General features: G+C 45.4%; 2 protein-coding genes and 1 long non-coding RNA gene across 6 annotated transcripts in view; 2 read left to right on the forward strand and 1 right to left on the reverse strand.

Moving 5' to 3' along the window:
• The window catches only part of LOC147026334 (uncharacterized), a 40,797-nt gene that overhangs the window by 18,821 nt on the left and 3,956 nt on the right, over positions 1-18,020 (forward strand). For 3 of the 4 annotated variants that reach the window (XR_015058291.1, XR_015058292.1, XR_015058293.1), the window contains exon 2: positions 13,306-16,648. Coding sequence is in view for 1 of the 4 variants with exons in the window: in XM_085881642.1 (XP_085737768.1) it covers positions 13,306-15,815 (2,510 nt within the window). In the remaining 3 variants the exon portion in view is untranslated. Of the gene's footprint in view, positions 1-13,305; positions 16,650-18,020 lie in introns of those variants that run through there. The other variant, XM_085881642.1, reaches the window with a different exon arrangement.
• On the forward strand, positions 1,866-3,573 carry LOC147026335 (uncharacterized). The gene is made up of 2 exons (XM_085881639.1): positions 1,866-3,208; positions 3,317-3,573. Exons 1-2 carry the CDS (start codon positions 2,189-2,191, stop codon positions 3,542-3,544), a joined length of 1,248 nt encoding a protein of 415 aa, XP_085737765.1. The 5' UTR covers positions 1,866-2,188; the 3' UTR covers positions 3,545-3,573.
• LOC147026336 (uncharacterized) lies at positions 10,298-11,088 on the reverse strand. Its single transcript, XR_015057917.1, has 2 exons — positions 10,839-11,088; positions 10,298-10,643 (listed from the first exon to the last, which is right to left on the reverse strand). It is a non-coding gene; the product is annotated as an uncharacterized LOC147026336 (long non-coding RNA).

The raw sequence follows: 18,020 nt of genomic DNA on the forward strand, positions 1-18,020 counted from the left end.
AATAGAACAATGGGGGTATGATATGAATGATTTAGGGTATAATTGGTCATTTAAAATTAACCTCGAAGACCTGGAACAATTAAATCAGTCTCGTAAGGAAGAATATTATGCACTTGGTATCGAGAATGAGTTTTGTGGAGCCACGATTAGTAAACAACAAATAAAAGAATTTAATAAGGGTAAATATTGTTGTGGTTACCAAATTCGCAAACCACCATTCAGGTCCCTTAGGTGAGGTATCTCGGTAAGTGCATGTGTAGTTAGGCCCAAACCCGTTGTCTAGTGGGAATACATGTCATTTATGCGAGCTGCGACTCTTCAGGATAGCCGTTTTTCTTTTACTATCTTTATTTTGGACCAACCGCCATGATCACAACCACAACATCAACCACCAACCACAACGCCGCTTCACCACAACCGCCACGACCTTCCCGTCACACCTCGCAACCGTAGCATCGCCACCGTTCTTGCCCCGCTGTGGGTACCGGTGTTGGACTCATGCAGAACGCGCGTCGAACAGCGTGTACAAAATCACGGATTTTGTGCTTCAAAAACGGATCAAAAACGACACACGCCCACTTTTTGCCGTCCAATCGGTGAGCGATCGATATATGCAAATTTGTGGATCAAAAAGCCTTCACGCCCACTTTTTCTCGGGCCAATGGGGAGCGAGGTGAAAGGTCAAAGGGAGGGGGTCAAAGGCGAAGTTACGGGGGGATAAAAGGACGGTGTTCGTCAGTCAGAACGAAGGAGAACGAGAACGAAAAGGAGAACGAGAACGAAAAGGAGAACGAGAACGAGAAGGAGTCGGAACGGAGGGGACGAGTGTGGAAGTCTGGAGCCCGAAGCCTGCAGTGGCTGGAGAAGCTGAAGAGAGTCGGACGAGGGGGTGCTCGCGTCGGTGCCAGGAGCTGCACGCCCGAGGGAGGCCGGCAGCGCGACCTGGCCGAGGTGGAGACGCACACGAGGGATAATAAAGATCCTCTATACCCCGAGCATCAGCAACCCCCTCCTGTTTCCCCCCGCGCTGAGATAGTGCGACCAAGGGGGCCCCGTTCCCACCCCCCACCAGACACCGTCCACGAGGCCCGCGGGTTGCGGGGCCATCGCCGCTCCGCGTCTCATCACCAGACGGGTAGGCCCGACCCGGTCTCGGCCTCAGGCCCGCCTCATTCTTGAGGATATTCTTTTCCTTGGTTTTGGGTATGTGTTGTCGGCGCCGTCTGTGAAGTAGAATTGTATAAGTGTTGCCGTGTGCTCGGTAGTCGGTATTAGCTCTGCACTGTGTTTTCACTTTTATATTTGCTTTTTGTGTAAATGGAATTGTGTTTTCTTTTTTTTGTGTGCATTTGGTGGAATTGTATTTGTGTGCTTCCCGTGTGCCGCGAATAAATGTGCTTTATTGTTGAACTGTTCTCCCGCTTCGCTTCGTCTTTTCCTCCATTGAATCCTCATCTTGCTTCACGTAAAGGGTTGGTAGTGGGCTGAGTACGCCCGATAATTAATCGAACCGTCGAGGTCGACGATAACACCGCTCGGTTATTCTGATAGTACGGAACGGGTCGCGTAAGTGGCCCGTGTCCGAAGTCGACCTGCGGCGAGGTGCGATCGCCCGGTCTACCCTCCGGGTGGGTACTTAGGTAGGTCGAATTTGGCGAGCAACCCTATCCCACGCGGGGGCTGATTGGCTCGATCGCGGTGAGACCAAAAGGTCCACCCGTGACTGGTTCCCGGCGTTAGTCCGAGAGGGTCACGACTGGATTGTCCGTCCGCTGGGCGACGTGCCGCGATTCGAGTTACGTGGCCGTTCGCACGACGGCGGGCGCGAAGACCGCAACACTGGTGTCAGGAGTGGGATACAAATTCATCGCCCTCCTCGCGGCACTGGTATTGGAGAGCGGGACAACAGGCTCTCCTGTCTCCGGCTAAATTCACGGGAATCGGTCCAGGGGTGAGAGAAGCGACCCCCGATTCCCTCCAAATTACGAGCGAGCAAATTAACCCTTCACGAGAAGCAAGATGGCGTCTCAAGGCGAGCGGGAGCCGGGGGTATTAGAAATGGATGTAGAATGTGTAGGATCCATGGTCCAGGATGGAATCCCCGAGCAGGAAATGTTGATTGTGCAGGAACACGGACTCGCCCAACTAAACCCAGAACCTGAAATGGGTGCGGCAGCGGCCGCAGTGTATGACACCTCCCCCCCCCCTCCACCAAAACCCTTCCCCAACCCTTGCCGAAACGGCTCAGCTGAGTGCATCCAACATGGCCCAGCTATGCGCCATGCTGGCGGCAATGAACGAAAAGATGAATGCGAAAATGATCGAAAAAATGGATGCAAACACAAATGAAATGAAAAACGAAATGAAAGGCATGAACGAAAAGATGGATACATACACAAATGAAATGAAAAACGGAATGAAAGGCATGAACGAAAAGATGGATACAAATACAAATGAAGTGAAAACGACGATGGATGCGAATACACAGCACATGAAGGAAGAAATGAAAAAGTTCCGGGGTGAGACGCAGAACATGGGCCGATGCCTGCAGGCGGGCATGAAGGCCGTGACAAAGGAAATAATAGTTGAGACAAGGGAGGTAAAGGGTGAAGAGTTGGCAGTGACGGTAGCCGGGAAGGGAACCATAGAGGAGAGACTGCACGGTGAGGACGGGGTAAGTGACGCACACACACACACGGAGGTAGTGGAGGACAATGGGGGTGAGCTCGCGGAGCGTGTGGGGACTCAGTGCGAGCACCTGGATGGCCTCCTCCAGGAACGAGGGGAGGGAGTATGCCCCCTTGAGGCAAGTCACGACCAGGTGAGTTCGGTCGTGCTTTGCGAGGTTGAGGGGACGGGTGCTGTGGACGGGTGCACAGAGAGCTTGGGGGGTGTAGAGGCCCCGGAGACCCTTGTGGGGACACAAATCCCCAGTGTGGTTGTCCCTGTGTGTGTGGTGCAAGGTGTGAGTGCGGCACCGTGTGTGGAAGCGTCCCCGTGTGTGGAAGCGACCCCGTGTGTGAGTGGTGTGGTGGCGATGGTGCCGGAATACGTGCTTCCCAGCACGCCGTGTGTGGATGAGGCACCGTGTGTGGAAGAGGCCGTGTGTGTGAGTGAAACGGCCAGTGTGGATGAGGCACCGCGGTTGAGTGCCCCCGCGTGTATGAGTGAGGCACCGCGGGTGAGTGCCCCCGCGTGTGTGGATGAGGCACGGAGTGTGGATGAGGCACCGCGGGTGAGTGCCCCCGCGTGTGTGAGTGAGGCACGGAGTGTGGATGAGGAACCGCGGTTGAGTGCCCCCGCGTGTGTGGATGAGGCACGGAGTGCGAGTGAGGCACCGCGGGTGAGTGCCCCCGCACGCGTGAGTGAACGGCTGTGTGCAAGGGAGACCGTGTGTGTGAGAGAGCGGTATGAGAGGGAGATGTCGGTCGGCATGCGGGAGCACGCAGCCGCGTCTCCCCGTGTGAATGTGATGGAGTGGACTGTGTGCGTCGTGACACGCAGGTATGCGTGTGTGGAATGGAGCGACGACGGAGACATGTGAGTAAAGAAAGCCGAGTAGCGGCTGTAGTTGTTTCGGGGACCGTGCCGGGTTCACCCAGCAGTGAGCACGCGGTTCGTGCTGTGCAACGCACGAGACCGCCACGTGCTCGCTTGCGAGAGTGAAGTCCCGGTCCGGAAACGCACGCGGTGGATTTGCCGATCCCGCGGACGGACAAAGTTTAGGCAGGTAAATGGATTTGGACCGGACGGGTTCTCCACGCGATCGTGTGTGTTGAGCTCCAACGGGCAAAGCACACGTGTTCGCGTGGGGAACCCCTCGAGACGTGGGGCTTGTGTTTTTTTTTTATGCGCACGGTGACGTCATGGCTGCACGTGTGGTTGGAATCCGGCAGGAGGGGTATCCCGGCCGGATGGGACCGTCCAAGGGAGGACGAGGAACACGTGCAGCTGCATGACGTCACGGGCAGGTGCAAAGTGCGCGAGCTCTGAGTTGCCGCGCAGGTGCTGCGCATGTAAAGAGAAAAAAAGGAAAACAGCAAGCCTCACTTTCGGGTGCACAGGATTCCTGGGCAAAGGGTGGAAGACCCCCTTGACCCTGGGCACAGGATGAAAACTAGTTAGGGGGAAGGGTTAGCTTAGTTAGACCGACTTCATGGGGCAGGGGTAAGTCCTCATGGAGTCCGTGGAATGGATGAGTTAGAGGGATTTAGATGAGCTTTAGGTGGGGAAATAAAAGTAATTTTTGAGTTAGGAGACAGTGACAGACTTGTGAATGTGTAGAGGGGACGTAGCTTAGCTACGTAGTGTTAAAAGGAACGTGCTGTAGTTTAAGGGACGACGTGGGAGCACGAGTTAGTTAGGGGAGGTAGTTAGAAGGATGGCAGAGTTCAGTGGTGTGTGTGTTGAAGAGTTGGTGAGTGAAGTGGAAGCATGTGCTTGGTGAGTGAGTGAGGCCAGCGGGTCTGTGTGTATGGAGTGAATGGGGAATGCATGGTGCGATGAGTGATTGGGGGGAGGAGTGACTCCCGCCCAAGGGACCCCGGGGTCAGAGTAAAGTGAGTTAGGGGGTTAGTCAAATTGAAAAATGGAGGTCGTTTTGTTGTTGGTGGGAGTGTAGGCTCGAAACCCATTTGGAGGGGTGCAGGAGCCCTGTTGACGGGCTTGGGAGCGTGGCTGCGAAAGGTGAGTATCGCTGAGTGGGTACCCCGGGCACCAGGCTAGTCGGCCGCGGTAGGCCATGGGCCCATGGGGGGCCGGGATAGAGTAGTGGGCACGGGTGCGCCTGCTTGGTGCGGGGGCCCGGGGCACCATTAGCCGCGTGGGCAGTGTTGTGGGCACGGGTGACCCTCGGAAAGGGGCCCGGGAGGCCGGCCTGCCACGTGTGCGTTTCAGGGGAGGTGCCATGGGGGGCATTCCCCGGTGTTAGGAAGCTGGTAGGCTCGGAGGCAGTGTAGTGCCCGGGGGTGCCATAGCGGGAGATTCGGCAGAGGGTCGTGCCTGCCAAAGGGAGCCACGTGTCCCAGCCAGGAGACCGTGTGAGGGCACGGAGAGAAAATTGGGGGGCGAGGCCCGAAATTGTGAGGACACCAACACAGGCGACGGGAATCTGGGTTGTTAGAACCAATAGTTTAAGCGAGAGGCGCTTGTTGAAAGCCCCGGGGTAGTTTAACAGTTAAATGGTTAGGGTAGATTAGGAGATGTACCCCTCCGCACCATCCATCCCCTCGCTCTCGTTGTGGGCCGCTGGACCCACTTTGGGTTAGATCGCCGAACTCTGTGGAGGCCATTCTGAGGCTTGAGTTGGGCCTCGACACAGGACGTTAGCTCTCCCTTATTCCCCTCCGGGAAGGGAATGTAGGGGTTGGGAGTAGGCTAGGTGACAGGATAGGTTAGCCGAACAAGGACGATTTATAGTGGGAAGTAAGAAAAAAAAAAAAAACAACAAAAAAATAAGTTGGGGCTAAATTGGGGTTTGACAAATTAAGGGAGTGGGTATGTACAGTGACAGGCAAAGGCGATAGGTGGGAGGGAGACAGGTAGGTAGGTCCGAGCCCGCCTTCCAGTGGCCAGCACCACCGCACTCCCTCCACCAACCTCCACTGAACGGCAAAGGCTAGCCAACTTCATCTGCTGGCTGTGTTACTTCAAGGCCTGTGCCGGCCCACTTGATCGGCAGCTGTTGTGTTGCTGCAAGGCCTGTGCCGGCCACTTCGTCTGCAGCTGTGGTACTTCAAGGCCTGTGCCGGCCAGTTCATCTGCCCGCTATGTTTGCCTGCAGCGGCCTTCTTCTGCGGGCTGTGTTTGCCTGCTCACCTTTGCCATGCCATGCCCACTGCCCACGTTCACCAGCCCCGTTCAATTTTTGCTTTGCCCCTCCTGTTCATTTCCATGTGCGCCAGGATCCGCAAGGCAACAGTTTGCAAGCTGCAAGAACTGCCCTGTTGGCAGCTACAACACGGGCCTGCAGTGGCGGCCCGTGCACCGTGTTTGCGTTCATGCATCCATTCGTTGTGCTCATTGCGTGTGCCACTTGAGCTGGCACGGAGACTGCGTTGTGCGGCCCATGCACCGTTGTGGTTCACTGCGTTCAGTTCAAAAGGGAAGGCCTTGGACTGCGTGTGAGCAGCCAGCCATGTTCCCTGTCACCTGCATTGTTTTGAGCCAGAGACTGCATGTGGGCAGCCTGGCTCCCTGCTAACTGCTTTTCTTTGCAGAGTTCAGTGATCCTGGGCCATGGTTTAGTGTAAAATTTGTAAGTTAAGGTAAGATGTACTGTAAATATGAGTGCGCCCCCCGGCATGTTTGTCTTAGCGCCGGCAATTTTATTTAAGTCGTCCGTGTGAGTGAGTTTGTTTAGGTAGTTACGCAGCCCTCAGGTTATTTATTTTGGGGACACGAATACCATGAATGTCGCACTCAGGGATCCGTAGGTAAAATGTACTAGGGGAAAACTACACCTGATGGCACACGAAAATTTGACGACTCGGGACGAGTCTGTAAAAAGGGAAGGGGGTAGTGTTGTGGTTACCAAATTCGCAAACCACCATTCAGGTCCCTTAGGTGAGGTATCTCGGTAAGTGCATGTGTAGTTAGGCCCAAACCCGTTGTCTTGTGGGAATACATGTCATTTATGCGAGCTGCGACTCTTCAGGATAGCCGTTTTTCTTTTACTATCTTTATTTTGGACCAACTGCCATGATCACAACCACAACATCAACCACCAACCACAACGCCGCTTCACCACAACCGCCACGACCTTCCCGTCACACCTCGCAACCGTAGCATCGCCACCGTTCTTGCCCCGCTGTGGGTACCGGTGTTGGACTCATGCAGAACGCGCGTCGAACAGCGTGTACAAAATCACGGATTTTGTGCTTCAAAAACGGATCAAAAACGACACACGCCCACTTTTTGCCGTCCAATCGGTGAGCGAGGGGCGGGTGGCCCGCCCCCAGGGCGATCGATATATGCAAATTTGTGGATCAAAAAGCCTTCACGCCCACTTTTTCTCGGGCCAATGGGGAGCGAGGTGAAAGGTCAAAGGGAGGGGGTCAAAGGCGAAGTTACGGGGGGATAAAAGGACGGTGTTCGTCAGTCAGAACGAAGGAGAACGATAACGAAAAGGAGAACGAGAACGAAAAGGAGAACGAGAACGAGAAGGAGTCGGAACGGAGGGGACGAGTGTGGAAGTCTGGAGCCCGAAGCCTGCAGTGGCTGGAGAAGCTGAAGAGAGTCGGACGAGGGGGTGCTCGCGTCGGTGCCAGGAGCTGCACGCCCGAGGGAGGCCGGCAGCGCGACCTGGCCGAGGTGGAGACGCACACGAGGGATAATAAAGATCCTCTATACCCCGAGCATCAGCAACCCCCTCCTGTTTTCCCCCGCGCTGAGATAGTGCGACCAAGGGGGCCCCGTTCCCACCCCCCACCAGACACCGTCCACGAGGCCCGCGGGTTGCGGGGCCATCGCCGCTCCGCGTCTCATCACCAGACGGGTAGGCCCGACCCGGTCTCGGCCTCAGGCCCGCCTCATTCTTGAGGATATTCTTTTCCTTGGTTTTGGGTATGTGTTGTCGGCGCCGTCTGTGAAGTAGAATTGTATAAGTGTTGCCGTGTGCTCGGTAGTCGGTATTAGCTCTGCACTGTGTTTTCACTTTTATATTTGCTTTTTGTGTAAATGGAATTGTGTTTTCTTTTTTTTGTGTGCATTTGGTGGAATTGTATTTGTGTGCTTCCCGTGTGCCGCGAATAAATGTGCTTTATTGTTGAACTGTTCTCCCGCTTCGCTTCGTCTTTTCCTCCATTGAATCCTCATCTTGCTTCACGTAAAGGGTTGGTAGTGGGCTGAGTACGCCCGATAATTAATCGAACCGTCGAGGTCGACGATAACACCGCTCGGTTATTCTGATAGTACGGAACGGGTCGCTTAAGTGGCCCGTGTCCGAAGTCGACCTGCGGCGAGGTGCGATCGCCCGGTCTACCCTCCGCGTGGGTACTTAGGTAGGTCGAATTTGGCGAGCAACCCTATCCCACGCGGGGGCTGATTGGCTCGATCGCGGTGAGACCAAAAGGTCCACCCGTGACTGGTTCCCGGCGTTAGTCCGAGAGGGTCACGACTGGATTGTCCGTCCGGTGGGCGACGTGCTGCGATTCGAGTTACGTGGCTGTTCGCACGACGGCGGGCGCGAAGACCGCAACAATATAATAATGGTTTTGCCCTTGTTTATCTCATGAAAACAGAAAAAAACAGGATTATATATAATAAGTAAGGAAATACAAAATGATTTAACTATGGGAAGATGGGGAGGTGTTTCGTGCCATAATATTATTCTAACATATATTTCTAATACATAAATGACAGCAAGAAGGCTTCAAGAAAATTATCATTTCTGTGTCCAAGCATACCTTCAAGAAAAGGGTATTCGGTATTTTAATAAATATGTTCTACAACATAAGAATGAGGTATTTTCAATAAAAGATTGGCATTATGCTGATGTTGATAAACCGACAACTTTAGATTTAATTAGAATGTTAAATAATGAAAAAATTATAAGGTGAAGAAAAGGTAAGGCTCTTTTAGAAATTCAAAAGAAATTTTATTGGTTTCCTGTTGTAAAAAAATTTATTTTGGATACAGGAATAACAAGAAATCCTGATGAATATATGTATAATATTCTATGGGGTGTAAGCGATTCAAGGATAGTAAGGGATGAGGAAGGAGTTGAAGAAGAGAGGGAAGAGGAGGAAAAGGAGAAGGAGGAGAGAGAGAAGGAGGAAAGAGAGAATAGAGAGAGGGAGGAAAGAGAGAAGAGAGAGAGGGAGAAGAAAGAGAAGGAGGAAAAGGAGAAGAGAGAGAAGGAGGAAGAGAGAAGAAAGAGAAGGAGGAAAGAGAGAAGAGAGAGAAGGAGGAGAGGGAGAAGAAAGAGAAGGAGGAAAAAGAGAAGAGAGAGAGGGAGGAGAGGGAGAAGAAAGAGAAGGAGGAAAAAGAGAAGAGAGAGAGGGAGGAGAGGGAGGAGAGGGAGGAAAGAGCGAGACAAAATAAATATCAAAATATGGAAACCAGTGAGATTCAAAAAAGATTGGTGGTATTACAGAAAATAACTCAACCCACCGAGGAGGAAAACAAAGAATTGACAAGTCTATTTGCAATATTTTCTTCAAGACTATTGACATCATCAAGCTATTCATTTTAATTCAAGTTTTTTCTTAAATAAATGGAGGAGAGAGTGAAGGCATTTCTTCGGATTCTTTATGTTTTAAAAATTAAGATTCAAATGTGCATGTTGGAAACTAAAAAGGTTTTTGCACTCTGCAGGACTTTTTCACATAAATCAATGAGTTATTGTCTCAAATGTAAAAAGAAAACTAATACTAAAAATATTTCATATATTAAAAGTAAAAATAACAGGGTTATACAAAAAGGTATATGTTCGGTGTGTGGTTCAAAAAAAAATCAATTTATCTCCAAACACAAACTCGGAGGAGATATACAAAAGTTTTTATCAGGAAGTAAATTTACAACTACTGGAATACCAGGGGAATTACATCTTCCAGGGTATTCTTTCTGTGGTCCAGGCACAAACTTGGATAAAAGATTAGATGAGGCAGACAATCCTAAATCCTGGAGTTAACCAATCAATAGAGTTGATGAAGTGTGCATGAGACACGATATTGATTATGGGAATACCACAACGTTGGAAGAAAAGCATGAAGCCGATAGAGAAATGTTGTATAATTTGTCTCTGATACAAAATCCAACCTTGAGAGAAAAAGTTGATAGGTTCATCGTGAAGAAGATGATTAGTGCTAAATTGAAACTTGGACTTGGAAATTCAAAAAACTTATAGGCTCTAATGATGCCATTAAGACTGAAGAGCAATTAGCTGATGAATTACATAAACCAATATTCACAAAGTTTCAGAGAAGGAAAGTTTATTCCAAGGAAGTTGATTATATCTGGTCTGCTGATTTGATTGAACTCAATAATGATAAGGGGTACAAGTATGCTTTAACCGTTATTGATTTGAGGAGTAGATATGCGTGGGTTGTCCCTTTCAAAACAGGTAATACTCTTATGTTAGCTTTTCAACAGATATTTAATAAAAGTAAGAGAAAACCTAAAAAATTGTGGACTGATGAGGGTAGAGAGTTTTATAACAAGACATTTATGAATTTTCTAAAAAATAACAGTATTACATTATACAGTACCTTTAATGAAGGGAAGGCAGTTGTTGTTGAACGTTTTAATCGTACCTTAAAAGAGAGACTATATAAAAAATTCACACAACTCGGTTCACAACAATGGTCATCTTTTATTCAGGATATTGTGGATAAGTATAATGACACGATTCACACGTCAACAAATATGAAACCATCAGAAACATTTACAAAATTAAAATATGAAAAAGAGATTAATGTCAGAAAACCTAAGTTCAAAGTTGGTGATATCGTAAGAATATATAGGTGGATATCTCATTTTGAAAAGGGTTTTACTGAACGATGGACGAAAGAACTTTTTAAAATTGTTGATGTAATAGATACGGTTCCTTGGACTTATAAAATATATGATTTGGAAGGGGAAGAGATTTTAGGTTCATTTTATTCACAGGAATTACAAAAGACAAAACTAAGCAGATAATACACCTTTGTGGACACTAGAGGGACAAGTCCGAGGTGTATTACAGTATATAATGTGTGTCAAGGGGGACGTTCTTAGATCTGTGAACCCCAAACACAGAATCCTCAACTGAATAGTCAAGGTTTAGCTTTTGTTTGTGTGTGTGTGTGTGTGTGCAATGGGAGCAATAGGTTGGCGCTTCACTCCCTCCTACTATACACCGTTGTGGACACTCGAGGGCCAAGTCCGAGGTGTATAGCAGTATATAATGTGTGTCAAGGGGTGGACGTTCTTAGATCTGTGAACCCCAAACACAGAATCCTCAACTGAATAGTCAAGGCTGAACTTTTGTTTGTTGATGTGTATGTGTGTGTGTGTGTCCCAACCCTCACATTCAAAATCTCAACCCCAACCCTCACGTTCAAAATCTCAACCCCAACCCTCACATTCAAAATCTCAACCCCAACTCAATCCTCACCCAACACAATGTCTTTTTCAAAATGAGATTTCCACATATATATTATATATATTATATATATATATATATATATATATATATATATATTATATATATATATATATATTATATATATTATATATATATATATATATTATATATATATATTATATATATATATATATATATATATATATATATATATATATATATATATATATATATATATATATATATATATATATTTTACGTTTTTTTTTCTCTTCTTCCAATTCTGTCTTTTAAGGCTTTCAGGTTTGATAACATAGAAAGAGGGAGTAAGAACTTTCTTGATAGGTTTAAATCCCAAAGAGTGGTAGCATTTCAAGTCTTCAAAATAAACCCAACTTTCCAAGTCTCCAAGGTAGTTATTTAAACCATCAAGGCACAACTCATTTACTGATTTTTTCAAAATTTGTGAGTCTCCAAGGTAGTTCTCATATTTAGAACCATCTTGGCAGAACCCTTTTCCTGAGTCTCCAAGGTAGTTATTTAAACCATCAAGGCAGAACTCATTTACTGATTTTTTTCAAAATTTGTGAGTCTCCAAGGTAAAACTTGTATTCTGGCTCATCAACGTATAACTTGTTCAGTGGGTATTGTCTTGATAACTCACAATGAGTACTATTGCTGTAAAACTCTTTTTCAGGATTTTGCTGGTCTCCAAGGTATAACTCTTTGGTTGGGTCATCAAGGACGAACTCGTTCTGTGGGTCTTGGTCGCTCATAAGGTCTTCAACCAAGCCAACAATTTCCCCCAAGTTGTAGCAAAAGCAGTATTTTCATTTTGTATTTCAGATACAATTTCCTGTGAGAGAAAATAATAATGTATTAATTAAGTTATTTAATTATTAAATGAGTATGCTTCAATCAAAGTTTGAAAATAGGAAAATAAAAATCTTACCTCAACAGATAAGAGGTTTGAATCCAGTTCATCAACTTGAAGGTTTAGTTCCATACAAGACAGAGAGTTCCAGGCAAGCACACAGCACACCATTGCCAGCAAAAACAAATGTTTAAAATGGAGCCTGGGCTTGAAGCTTTTATAGGGAAAGACTGGTGGGTGTGGTTTCCTTTGGAAATTCCCTGGGCAAGCCAAGGCAAGCCTTCATTGGGAAATTTTTCAAAACCATAACATCCTGTAATTTTCTAGTGATTTCTTTGTGAGTCAGAGATGAACTGGAAATGATGTAAGAGTGGGCGGGGCTTAGCAAAAGTAGGCGGGGCTTAGGGAAAGTGGGCGTGGCTTAGAAAAACCTCATGAAAAGTGGGCGGAGCTTAGCAAAGTGGGCGGGGCTTAGAAAAAGTGGGCGTGGCTTAGAAAAAAATACCTCACGGAAAGTGGGTGGAGCTTAGCAAAAGTGGGCGGGGCTTAAAAAAAGTGGGCGTGGCTTAGAAAAAAAACCTCACGAAAAGTGGGTGGAGCTTAGCAAAAGTGGGCGTGGCTTAAAGAAAAGTGGGCGGGGCTTATTGAATACATTGTGGAAAGTGGGCGGGGCTTAGCAAAAGTGGGCGGGGATTAAAGAAAAGTGGGCGGGGCTTAACAAAAAAATAACCTTTGGCTCAGGAGGTGGTCAAACAAGAGCATTAAGAGAAGTTTATCATTTCGTAATGGCACAAATGGGGTATCTTAAAAAATATAAAGATTCAAATGTTTTGTTTGTCAATATTTTAGATGGGGATTATTGTGCAAAGAAAATTAAACTATTGAAGGAATTTGAGAATGAACAAATCTTTATAGGTTCAATGAGTGAGCTGTTCAACCCCCAGGTGTTCAATTCAATGAGGTTCAACCTCCAGGTTAAAAGGGGAGACAAATAAATATACCTTGGGATAAAAAGGGGGTTTATTTTTAGGGAAAAAAAAAGGGAATCGCTGAAAATCCCCCATTCATTTACATGGGGAAAAGTGAGCCAGAACCAGTATTCTTACCCTACTAATATGCACAATGGAGGAATGATGTTTTGCATAAATAGTGATTAAAAAAAAAAAAAAAAATATATATATATATATATATATATATATATATATATAAAATCGAATTGCATTTTTAGACCTTTTGGGTTGTAAAGTTGGATCAAAATGCTTTAGGTTGTAAATTAATGAGATAAAAAAGCATCAAAATGCTTTTGATCTCATTCCAGTTGTCCATCTTAATTTACCTTCTCACCTGCTTTTCTTTTTCTTTTCAGGTGAAGTTGTGAAAATACTTGAAAAGATTATTCAACCAATGGAGAGCTTACTGCAAGTCGGTTCTGAAGTATCCCCACGCAGCAAGCCAATGGTGCTGAACAACAAATCAAAGTTGAGAAAAGTAGACAAGTACATCAAGATTAAGAAAATCTTCTGGCCATCTAAAGACATCGGTTATGTTTATAAGCAGCATTGGGGCAGTGGAACAGAACATTCTTCAATTCCTCCATTTGACGACTTCGTGGAAATATTTGGCTGCGGTGAACAACCAGAACAAAAACTGCAACACTGTCTTGATGATGTAAAAGTCATCTACAATGTTTTCGTTGTCCTTACAAACAGTGTCCGCCATGAGAAACTGCCACAAGCTAAGCGTGAACAATCTCAGTATTTGATTCCTCAAAGGTTTCATGATTTTTTTCAATCATCTGTCTGTCAGATTGCTCCCTTGAATAAAGTTCCTCAATGTCTTCGGATCGCAAAACGCTTCCACAAAAGTTTGCTATTCCTTGTCAAAACCTTTCAATGTCAAAGCTCAGGCATACCTCGTGAAACACCGACAAAACAGGAAGCTGTTGACACATCAGGACATCATAAAATGTTGACGAAAACACAAGCACCAAATTCAACTTCACATGTCCAGATTGAGATGCAGCCTGGTGCTTCCAAACTTTCTCCATTTATAAATATACACAGGTGGATTCTTTGTGGAAAAACATCGAACGTTCCCCCTTCATTTCGAGACTTCTTGAAATTATTTGGTTGCATGAATATTCCAAAGCAGAACGTACCACAATGTATTACACTCGCAAAAACGTTTTATACTACCTTGATTATTGTCAAAAACGGTCTCATGCGACAAGGTTCACCAAGAACAACAGCTGATGAAGAGTTACAAAGTCATGGAAAAATGAAAACCGTTTCGTGCAACGAAGTGGCTCCAACTAAAAACAATGATGCAATAACCTCAACATCAACCCGCTCTGAACAGTTTGAACCGAACGTGACAATAGGTTTGAAAAAAGAACTGCACTCGGATATGAAAGTCAGAATTGTTGCTGTACCAACACTTAATGGATTGATCGAGTTATTTGGTTGTCGTGGAGCTCTGGCACACAGAAGAGAAGAATGCTTTAAGAATGTAAAAACATTCCACAACATTTTGTTTCATTTGAAAAATCATCTTTCTCATAAGCACGAGTCCACCGAAAATAAAACACACTTAGCAGTTCAACAACAGGGTTTTGTCAAAACCCCACCTCATGAAACTATTTTGATGAGTATTAAATATGTCCCGTTACCTCGTAAGGTTTCATCCAAAATACTGCTATTGCTACAAGTCCTTACAAAAACGGTGCGCTACTTTGTAGGAGATGGGGAAGAGAAAAAAGACTGCAGAGAAGTAAAAGCGACAGCAAACGATGGAATACAAAATGAATCAAAAGAGTCCGTTTTGCCCACACCCTCTGGTGTCTGGTCTGGTGATGTTAAGCAATTTCAATCTGCAAATCTTCATTTAGCAAAACAGACTTATCCAGAGACGAACAACAAAACAAAATTACGTGCAAAAAGTAAGAACTTGACGCATCGCTCTCATTCAGAGATGATGCAAGTGAAAGCTCCACAACTTGATAAGCAGGGTTTGGTTACGACAGCTAATGAGATCACCATTTCGTACAATACATCAACACCAAGTATCAAAAGGATAGAAAGATTGTTTAACCTGTTATCATTCAACAACAATATCAATAAGCATCTCATTCAGAAGGTCTCATCCTCAAATTGGAATGACCTCATGCTTTTATCGCAGAGATTACTGAAAATATGCCAATATTTTTTTCTTCTTGACCAAACTTTAGCCGACGAAGGAAAACACGATTTTCCGATACCGTCCAGTGAAAGCAAAAATATCATTGAAATAGAAAAAAGACACAAACATTTAAAATTGCCTTTACGAAGTTCGGTTCCCCGTTCACAAAAATACGTGTTCAATTTGGAGTCCATTTCGAAAGAGTTGAAAAATATGTGTCCGTCACTGTTGTCAATGCACCACAAAAGCATTCCCAGGACAAACGGTGTGCAAAAGAGTTACATTACATCGCAGAAACTGAAACTTATATCCAGCAGAACGCCAGCGAGGAATCCTAAAGAAAGTGGAACAGTCACTTATTTTATGGTAGTAAGGCCAAAGGGGAGAGGAAGAGGTATAAATAAAGAAAAATCTAAAGACCCGTCAACGAAGATTTTATTCCCGAATAAACTCGGAGAAGCAAATCCAATTTCAAAAAAAACAGTGAAGTTGAATTCTGCTTTTCAAAATCCTCAGGCCAATGTTTGGAACACTATGAAGCCCAAAATTATTATTGAAATTGATCTGCCAAAAATGATGAACAAAACAATGATAAACATCCACTCAGAACGTCACAATAACCAAGAGAAAGAAATAACGGATTTACAACCCGAGAATCCTTCAGGTCAAAAGGTGAAACCTCCAAATAGTATTCCTTAAAAATATTCTACAGGGAAAAAAAACAAACAATTACACGCTCAAAAAGAGAAAGTCCCAAAAACGTTTGGCTTCATTTACTGAAATGGTCAAATCCCATGAAAACTCGCAGGATAATTGATGGCTTGGAAGAACAGCAGGAAACTAACCTTCAATGACCAATGATCTTTTGTAAATGTACAAAGAAAGGCAAGATTTGGAGGACCAATTTTCAGGATCAACCCGCTATGAAAGACCAATGCTCTTTTGTAAATGTACAAAGAAAGGCAAGATTTGGAGGACTAATTTGCAGGATCAACCCGCTATGAAAGACCAATGCTCTTTTGTAAATGTACAAAGAAAGGCAAGATTTGGAGGACCAATTTTCAGGATCAACCTGCTATGAACAGTTTGAGTTAAAAAATAAGTTTCCGCTTCCAATTTCAGTGGTACCTAAGGACATGGAAGAAAAGGCTGGAAGTGCTTCAAACTCCACTGGGAACACGAACAACAGAGAAGAAGAAACTATTACCAACTGTCGTCTCATCTCGAGGAAAAATAATTTGAACAACAATGACGAGGATCCAAGCAACCAAAGAGGCAATATCACCATCCAAATGATCAGAGCCAATTGTTGGGCTTTGGCGTCACGGTCCTCGGTTAGATTCTTGACTCGCTTGGAGAAAATGCAGATGAATGTCATAATCACAAACACCCTCACATTGAAAACTTGGACAGGTAATAAAGCCCGTTTTGATATCACAAACCTCAAGCAAACGAAGGATTCTGTAATTCAGGAACCCTACGGACTCAAGGTTGGAGGAAAAAGCAATGTCTGTGGGGAGAAATCATGCTCGGTAAGTAATCTAAAACTATCTTCCTTCCTTCACATGTGCACAAAGGTACATACATAGATCTTATGGCTATTTCATGTCATGATGATCCAAATTGCATTTCTTTTTCTTAAACAAGATCTTGGCTCATGGGAAAGTGACGATGAGGAGATGACTTACAATTTTCACCCATCCACATGTGGTTTACTTACTGATCCTTGCTTGAGGGAGGGGGTAGTACTTGCCCCAGGCTCAAAAAAATTTTGCCCCACCTCACCCCCCCCCCCACCTCAACCGCAGGCTGCTCCCAGAAGGAGTGGCTGTTTCTATTATACAAGAGTGGCGTGGTTGGGATTACACGTCGTGGAGAAAAAGGTGCATCCAACCAAAAAAAAGTAATTAGAAATACCGTGCTGTTCTAGTAATAAACAAGCAAAAGCAGATCCATTCTCATGTGGTTTCCCACTTCCCAGCAGGCTTCCTCAGGCCAAAAATACCCCAGGCCCCAGCAGCACATGTCCAGTTAAATACCTTAAAACGTTGGCATCATAAAAATCATTTCTCAATTGGCTGCTCGCATCAGTACGTGACCGGAAACGAACGGCCGCATCTCCGGAATAAAAGCAGATACATTCTGAGGCCTGTTGGCCTGAGGAAGCCCGCTGGGAAGCAAATGAAATGTCACCTCGGCCAGATCTCTCGCTTGTTTGTTACAAGACTAGCAGGGTGCCTTTCTCTGTGGTGAGAAGTGCACATTTACCAAGGAAGGATTGGCACTAAGAGGATGCCCAGTCCTCAAGAGTTGGTTTCTGACAATTGCTATCTATGTTTGTCACATGATTCACCTTTTTTCCTGCAAGCATTAGTCCTCCATGATCTGTGTTCAGCTCAGCTTAGTGAGTCATACTTTATTACTGAGCACATTATAGAGTACTTGCAAAAGTACCCATCCCCAGTGATGGGGAAAGTTAAACTTAATCTGTCAATTTTAATTATTTCATGGACGTCAAAAAGGTCAATGGTGTTACACTTTGTTTCCCTCACTCAGAGCCAAAGGTCTGAGCTACTTATACTGTCCACCACAAAATGGTGAAACATCGGGCGGCAGAGGTTGGATTTGTCTCAAAAAAAGAGGATAAAATATTAATATTTTAAAATTAATGTGTGTTACTCCTTGAAGATCTGGATTAAATCGACGTTAATCCAGATGGTGATTTTAAAGATCACTGGGAGGGACAATAACTCTCTATATTGCATAAAGAAAACTGAAATGAAAATGCAAAACAACCAATGGGTGGCTTTTCAAATGCAGCGCGGGAAGTGGCCGCCATAAACAGGGGACAGATGAACGTATGGATCGACACCACTATTCGATATTGTGTGTACATATCTTCCT

This window comes from Eptatretus burgeri, chromosome 5 (assembly GCF_056783735.1).
Source record: "Eptatretus burgeri isolate ZD-2024b chromosome 5, Ebu_testis_v1, whole genome shotgun sequence".
NCBI classification, from domain to species: Eukaryota; Metazoa; Chordata; class Myxini; order Myxiniformes; family Myxinidae; genus Eptatretus; species Eptatretus burgeri.

What these genes read in the sequence shown, in the direction of transcription:
- LOC147026335 (XM_085881639.1), top strand. Translation starts at nt 2,189, where the DNA reads ATGACACCTCCCCCCCCCCTCCACCAAAACCCTTCCCCAACCCTTGCC. An exon ending in CCCCCGCGTGTGTGGATGAG is followed by an intron (nt 3,209 to 3,316) that starts GCACGGAGTGTG and finishes TGTGTGGATGAG; the next exon opens with GCACGGAGTGCGAGTGAGGC.